This window comes from Balaenoptera physalus, assembly GCF_965194825.1.
Source record: "Balaenoptera physalus genome assembly, chromosome: 5".
Classification (NCBI taxonomy): Eukaryota; Metazoa; Chordata; class Mammalia; order Artiodactyla; family Balaenopteridae; genus Balaenoptera; species Balaenoptera physalus.
Window position 1 is genome coordinate 32,050,183 of NC_138884.1, and position 8,235 is coordinate 32,058,417.

The following is an 8,235-nucleotide window of genomic DNA, read 5'->3' on the forward strand; positions in this document are numbered from 1 at the left end:
AAATGCAAAAGCAAGCTACATATTGAGAGAATATATTTACAAAACACACATCTGATAAAGGACTTGTAGGTAGAATATATTTTTAAAATTCTTACAAGTAAATAATAAGATGACAATCCAATAAAAAAGTGGGCTAATGATTCGAACAGACACTTCACTAAAGAAGAGATTTGGGTGACAAATCAACACAAGAAAAAATGCTCAACATCATTAGTTATTTGAGGTATGTAAATTAAAATCATGAGATACCACTACACACCTGCTAAAAGGGCTAAAACTTAAAAACAAAACAAAACAAAACCCTGATAGTTCAGGGCTGGTTAGGATGTGGACCAGATAGAACTCTCATATATTTCTGGAATGAATCCAAATGATACAGCCACCTTGGAAAAGGTTTAGCATTCTCTTTTAAAGTTGCACATATACTTACCATATGGCCCAGCTATCCCACCACTGGGTATTTATTTACCCAAGAGACAGATATTAATATGTTCATACAAGAACTTGTACTCAAATATTCAGAGCAGCTTTATTTGTAATAGCTCATAAATGGAAATTACCCAAATATCCATCAACTGGTGAATAAACACATTATGATACATCCGTACAAGAGAATACTACTTGGCAACAAAAAGGAATGAACTACTGATACATGCAACAATATGGATGGATCTCAAAAGCATTTTGCTGGTCAAATGCAGCCAGACACAAAAGGCTACGTACTATATGAGTCCATTGATATGATATTCTGGAAAAGGCAAAACTATACAGACAGAATTCAGATCACTAGCTGTCAGGGACTGCAGGTAGGGAAAAGGAAAAGAGGCACAAAAGAACTTTTTCGCATGATAGCAATGTTCTACACAACTTTATTTTCCAAACTAATCAAACTACATACTTTAAAAGAGGGAATTTTAATATCTATAAGTCATACATCCATAAACCTGACTTCTACACAACTTTATTTTCCAAACTAATCAAACTACATACTTTAAAAGAGGGAATTTTAATATCTATAAGTCATACATCCATAAACCTGACTTTGTAGATTTATAAAAATTTTGAAAGTAAACAGAAAAGTAGAGAAATGTAACTATATAATATTATGATTTAGCTTTTTCATGTTTACTTTGTTTTGAGGTTTACAGAGGAAATTTCAATAAATAAGCATTAATAGGTCTTTACTTAATAAAAACATAAATTAATCAAAACCACAGAATTACTGTTACTACTTACTACCTATGAAAACTGAAGCTTCAGAGCTCTGCTTGTAATTTGTAAAAATGTCTTTCCAAGTCACTGTTTTAAACATTAACATAATGTGGATACTTAAAGACTCTATGGGCTTATCTGATATTCAAAACAGATACCCTTGTTTTAAAGATGATAAAGATATCATGTTAAATAACCTTTTTAATTTAAAATCATCGGAGACAGAAATGGCACAAATGAACCTATTTACAAAACAAAAATAGTCACAGACGTAGAAAACAAACCTATGGTTACCAAGGGGAAAAGTGGGGGGAGGGATAAATTGGGAGATTGGGATTGACATATACACACTACTATTTATAAAATAGGTAACTAGTGAGAACCTACTGTATAGCACAGGGAACTCTCCTCAATACTCTGTAATGACCTATATGGGAACAGGCTCTAAAAAAGAGTGGATATATGTTTATGTATAACTGATTCACTTTGCTGTACACCTGAAACTAACACAACATTGTAAATCAGCTAGACTCCAATAAAAATTAATTTTAAAAAAAGAAATGGTAAAAAATAAAATAAAATAATCACAGAGACATATCTGAAAAAGTAGAAAAAGCAATGATAATGAAGTCAGAAGACTTAGTTTCAAAACAACCTGATCACATACTCGGCTATGAAAACTCTTTAAATCTCAGTTTCTTCACTTTATTAAATGGGAATAACAACATCCACTTCGTAAAATTTTTGTAAGGATTAAATAAGATGACAAATATAGACCCCCTGGGTATTCTACAGCCATAGAAAATCTCATATACAAATGGCCCAGCAAGCCCTCATCATACAAGTATTCATTCTCCAAGTCCCTGAAGAATTTAGGTTTAGGTTGTACAGGGAAACCAGAGACATCACAACAAGGAAAGACTCACAAATGAAATGACCATTTCTTTTTTCTTTTTTTTTAACATCTTTATTGTAGTATAATTGCTTTACAATGGTGTGTTAGTTTCTGCTGTATAACAAAGTGAATCAGCTATATGTATACATATATCCCCATATCTCTTCCCTCTTGCGTCTCCCTCCCTCCCACCCTCCCTATCCCACCCCTCTAGGTGGTCACAAACCACCGAGCTGATCTCCCTGTGCTGTGCAGCTGCTTCCCACTTTTTACGTTTGGTAGTGTATATATGTCCATGCCACTCTCTCACTTTGTCCCAGCTTACCCTTCCCCCTCCCCATATCCTCAAGTCCATTCTCTAGTAGGTCTGTGTCTTTATTCCCGTCTTACCCCTAGGTTCTTCATGACAATTTCTAAAATGATTCTCAAGAAAATATTTTCTCCTCCCACACTCACACTCCAACTACTTCGCAATAATATCTATCTCTGTACCTCAGCTTTGGTTGGTTTATTCTCACCAACTGTCTGGTACTTTAAGCCACCTGACAATACAACACAAATAAAACACAAATAGGTTGCTAAGTATAATTGCAAGTCCTATAGAAGATGCAGGATTTCATTAGTCAGTGAAATCAGAACAAAGTCAATGACAAGTGAGAAAAAAATGACAGGATAGGTATTAAAAGGAGAGTAATTGAAATATTTTTTTAAGTGAGAGCACTTGTGAAAATTGATGAAGCCTCATTTTTTTTTTTTTTTTGCAAATTTGTATCTTTATGATTGTGTTACAAAAATAAACAGGAGAAAAAGATGTGACATCATGTCATCATCATACAATTCCTTGGGAAAATTACATTGATCCCTGCCCTCCAAAACAACACTTGATTCTTTCTTCATTCACTCCAAGAATTAGCAGACAGTTATAATATAACCTGAATTTTGTTCAATAAATAAAAAAATAAGCTTATTTCCATAATTTACAGTTCCATTTTTTCAAACTAAAAACTAATATTTTTCAGTAATTATTACTAAATGCTAATTCTTTTTTTAAAGTTAGTTGACTTTAAGTGAGCTTTCTTCTATATCATTTACCATTGAATAATTGGATTTTTTTTCATTCTAGTTACTCAAACTTTTATGGGGGGGCAGAATAGAGCAATTCTTTTTATTTCCTATAAAAGCATCGCTGAGGTTAAAAGTGTTTCAATGTGTTACATTCAGCAGAATGTAATTTACATTTTCTACAAATAATAGAGTAATGCAGGAAGAAATATCAGCCAATATCTTCCCAATTTCCTAAATTTTACATATAAGGTTTGGACAGAAGCCCAGCGTGGGAAGTGACTTGCTCAAGATCACACAGTTTCTGGCAGTGGCCAAGCTGGGATTATAAGAGCTCCCAAACACTCTTCCTTCTCTAGGCCATTAATCTTTATTTGATTCTAATATATTATGTAGATAAGATCTATGTGAATATCAAAAAAATACATGGAATGGAAATTACATAGACAAACTAAAGCGTAAAACACTAGTCAGCAAGCAGTGAAGCACTAAATCGACTTCAAATTTTTATTAAGGTTATCCTTCTGTTAGTGATTGAAGGTATATTAGCTTAGTGAGCCATGCAATAGCTGTAGCACCACAACTAATGGACTGCCAAGAGATGATTTAATAAAGAGGCCCAGCTGAACAACAGTGTATAAGTAACTCTGACAACCTGAGGCTCTCTTTTGGTCAAATGTTTTATGTCTGTAAGTGACTTTCTCTAAAAAAATTACCTGAGAAGATACTCTCAGAAGGTTTCACTGTAATAACAGCAGCCCAAACATTCTTATATAAGTTCAGGTTCTTTGAGATCTAAAGATGTGATTAAAAACAAAAAAAGCTTAAAGGTCTTGTCCCCAGATCCTTCTACAGGCACCATTTATAACATGGTTAGAGATCTAGTTAAACAACTCATTCAGCAACCACACTGTGTCTTTCTTCTGGTTGAAATAAAAGAAATAGAACAACTTTTAAAATGTTGCCCTCAAGATTTTACTCTAAAATATGAGCAGTAGAAATTGGGAGAGAACTGGGGAGGATGAAATGAGAAAATTTACTAAATACACTGTTCTATAAAATATTACATGGACTCCTCATCTTTACAACATGGACCAACCTGTAATGGGAAGAGAAAAACAAAAGTCATGTGGGAAGAAAATATCAAATGAGCAAAGAATTAAAAAATTAATAATGCTGATGATTGATCAGAGTTGAGGGAAAAGACACCTTGCGTCCTTTATAACCATACTGGACGTGCTGCAGTAAGTAGTAAAACCTTAACTATGTCCGTACACACCCCTTAATCCAGGAATTCCACTTTAAAACATTTATCTAAGAAAATAATACAGATACAAGAAAAGATTACTAAAAGGGTCTTCATTTTAACATTATTATTATTTTTTTAATAGCAAAAGTTATCCAGGGCTGAAATGAACCACTGAACAGCCACACATGAGAACGGTCAGTAGTCTTTAAAAAGAATGTTTCAGAACCCTGTTCACAATGTTCACAATGTATTGTTAGGTGAACAAATAGGATTACAAAATGGTGTATATTATATGATCTCATTTTATTAAACATATGTACAGATAAAAAGGTCTGGAAAATACACATTCAAATATCCCTATGGTTGTCAGACCAGTGGGATTATGATATTCCTTTGTTTTGTTTACCTATATTTTCTCGATTATCCACTAGGAATACATACTGCTTTTGTAATAAGAAAAAAACAAGTTATTAAAAATTTTTTAAACAGTACAAGAATATAAAATTCTATATAGTCATTTTGGAATATTGTATGTGACTTCGAAATGCCACAATACAATGTGCTTTAGGGCAGTGAATGAATGGTAAGCCTTTCCTTTGATATGCCACTGGTCAAAAATTATGTTTATGTGAAAAAAATTATGTTTATGTGATAGTGAGAATCTAACCCAAAAGAAAAATAATCATTTCATTGAGAATAACAGTAATTTTATGTTATTAGAAAAAGAAACCATGACAGTCATTATCAAAGTAGTCACTTTGGGGAAATTAAATTGCAAATAAATGAAGACATTTACATGGAATGATTTTAGGTTGCAAGCAAAATAAATGAGGATTTAAATACTTAAAGTCACAAATAGTACCTTAAGTAAAAACAGAGTTTTTATTTCCTTTAAAACAGAGTTTAGTATTTACTCATTTAAAAAAATGTATTCCCTTAAATACTCCTTACAATATAGCACAAAGTCAAAGAACTCTGTTCCAGATGTAAAGTCAGATTCATGTTTCTATTTTAAGGATGCTCAACTTCTAATGAAACAAAGACAGAGCTTCCCACATGAATTTTCACATGAAATATTTCTACTAAGAGACAATCTAAAAGTCTTTGAAATTTGGTTTTTTTATATTATGTTTATAGAGTCCAATAAATATTAGGTAGCCAATGTGTGTAACTAACATACACACACATACACACTGTGGTTTGTGTATCACATTTACGGTATGACTCATTCAAAACAGGTTTATGAAGTAAGTATTTTCCTCTTCTAGACACATGTGAAAATAAGGAAATGACTTAAAAGTAGGAATAATACCATTGCATTTAGAACTGTGTTTAGGGAATTCCCTGGCAGTCCAGTGGTTAGAACTCCATATTTCCACTGCAGGGGGGCCAGGTTCGATCCCTGGTTGGGGAACTAAGATCCCGCAAGCCATCCCACAATTCTTTTGTTGGCATGGCCAAAAGAATAAATTAAAATAAAAACAGAAAATTTAAAAAAACAACAAAAAAAACTCTTTAGATCATCTTAAAACAAACTCTTGGGACTTCCCTGGTGGTGCAGTGGTTAAGACTCTGCACTCCCAATGCAGGGGGCCGGGGTTCCATCCCTGGTCAGGGAACTAGATCCCACATGCATGCAACAACTAAGAGTTCACATGCCACAACTAAGAGTTCACATGCCACAACTAAGGAGCCGGTGAGCCGCAACTCAGAAGCCCATGTGCCACAACTAAGGAGCCAGCAAGCCACAAGCTTGCCACAACTAAGACCTGGCACAACCAAATAAATAAATATTAAAATAAAATAAAATGTGTTCCTGGGAAATTTTAAGAATAAAATGAGGCACAACGTTACTCCTTTTTAAAAGCTGTTTTCAAATTCAATATCAAATAATTAATTGTTATACTTCATTCTCCCAATCAGAGACATATGACTGCTCAACATTTTTTAAGACCTTAAATCTCAAATTTTAGTATTCTATAGAAATTAGGGGGAAAAAATAAGGTATTTGTCTTTCTTCCAATACTACTCTTCATTTCCATTAATATAATGAAGTTATCATAGAAAAGCACTGCTTAAATCTGAATTGTCTATGCACAAAGTGTCTATTACACCTAATTATTCATAAGACACCCCCTCGACCAGAATATTGTAAGGAAAATTGAAGCATCAGGTAACAGGTGAATTGAAAGACCTCTGTTTCTATCGACTTCCTTCCCAATCATTCTCGGCAGTTCTTAAAGAGCTCAGGTTAACTGAAGTCTCTATCAGACACCAAGCAAGTTAATATGTACTGGAAGACTCTAGGGATATAAATGAGAAGGCTACTCAAACCACCCCTCCTTCTTTAACCACAAGTAGCTTAAATTCAGGACCCATATTGTGAACACAGTTTTAAAATTTTTCTAGTATGTCCTTTAACCTGCTTCCTCCCCTTCTCTTCCAAATGTCCTTTATCTTTCTAACCTTAAACTTGAAAGAGGTTTACATTTTTCAGAAAAAATATGGATGCTTTTTCAAAATGTATTCCCTTAACTACTCCTTACATCTACTTTCTAATCCCCAACTCACTTAATTAAATTCAGCGTGAATTTAAATTGCAATTAACATCTTTTGAGGGATTACATGTTCTAATCACAATTAGGCAGTGAATACTTGAAACACATACATTTTGTTATATTATCTGACATGCAAATTGGAGTCCAAAAAAGATGTTTAATAAAAATGTATACTACTGAAGACTTTATTATGGAACCCAAGGGACTAGAAATGAGATTTAAAAGAGTAAAAGCACAGATATAAGTACAAAAACAAATTGTTTCACCTCCAAGACCCCTGGAAATGGCCCCACTTGGCTACCATTTAACCTAGTTTCATCACAGTTTAAAAACTACCTTCTAAGAGTTTTCATTAACCAAACTAAATTTCATTTTATCCCCTACATCAGGAGCTCACAGGGACTTAAATGAGAGATGACGCATAATATTCTATAAGATCAGGAGATCAAACCTGTTTTCTGACCCAGGAATTTACAGTGAAATGACCTCTTTCTTACTTTTCCTTCAAAATAGCAATTCATAAGCAGAAAAAAAAAAAGCTGACCTTTTCTGAGCATCTTCTATGTGCCAAACAATAAGTGATATTTCACATAATCCCCAAAATAACCCTATGAGGTATTATTCCATTTTATAGATTGTGAAAAATAAGGCTCAGAGAAGTAAAGTGGTTGAGAGAAATAAGTGCAATGAATCAGTGGTGACATTGGGACTCCTAAACCCATGCTCTTGTAAAAGGACAGTATCATAAATGTGAGACCTTAGGAAGAAAGCCTAGGACAGAGCACCTGTTTTCAATTGTCCATTTTAACTAGAATCCTCTCAAACAGGCCGCTGGGATTTCAGGCACCCCAGCAGACACCTTCCTCTCGGGTTAGGAGCCTGGATAAAGTGATTCAAAAAGTTTCATTCTTGGGACTCTCGGGGCTTTTTCTGCAAAATCCAAAAGCTTGCTGAAAGCCAGGCTTACTTCACTGACTTTTCAATCAGTGTCCGGCAATCAGGACAGGCTTTATCAGGAAGTCAAGATCTGACTTATTAACTTATACACGGTTTCCTTTTGATAACTTTTCTCTTCAAGGTCTCTCTGTGCACTTAGAAGACTGTTACCTCCAAGGTGAGGTTTATCTTTAAGGAAACTAATACAAATTTCATTCCCTTCAACTGTCAGCTTCCTATTAGCTATTTACTACCCACACAACATTTGCTGTCAAGCTTTGCTAGTAAAAGAGGGACTAGTTAGCCTAGCTCATAGTTTTTCC

The 8,235-nt window shown here is 34.0% G+C and overlaps 1 protein-coding gene across 7 annotated transcripts in view; it reads right to left on the reverse strand.

Moving 5' to 3' along the window:
- The window catches only part of SLC10A7 (solute carrier family 10 member 7), a 251,927-nt gene that overhangs the window by 192,745 nt on the left and 50,947 nt on the right, over positions 1–8,235 (reverse strand). The window contains exon 5 of one of the 7 annotated variants that reach the window (XM_082463447.1): positions 956–4,268. The exons of the other annotated variants lie outside the window; for them this stretch is intronic. Coding sequence (XP_082319573.1) covers positions 4,233–4,268 — 36 coding nt within the window. The 3' untranslated portion in view covers positions 956–4,232. Of the gene's footprint in view, positions 1–955; positions 4,269–8,235 lie in introns of those variants that run through there. 7 annotated transcript variants of the gene reach the window in all.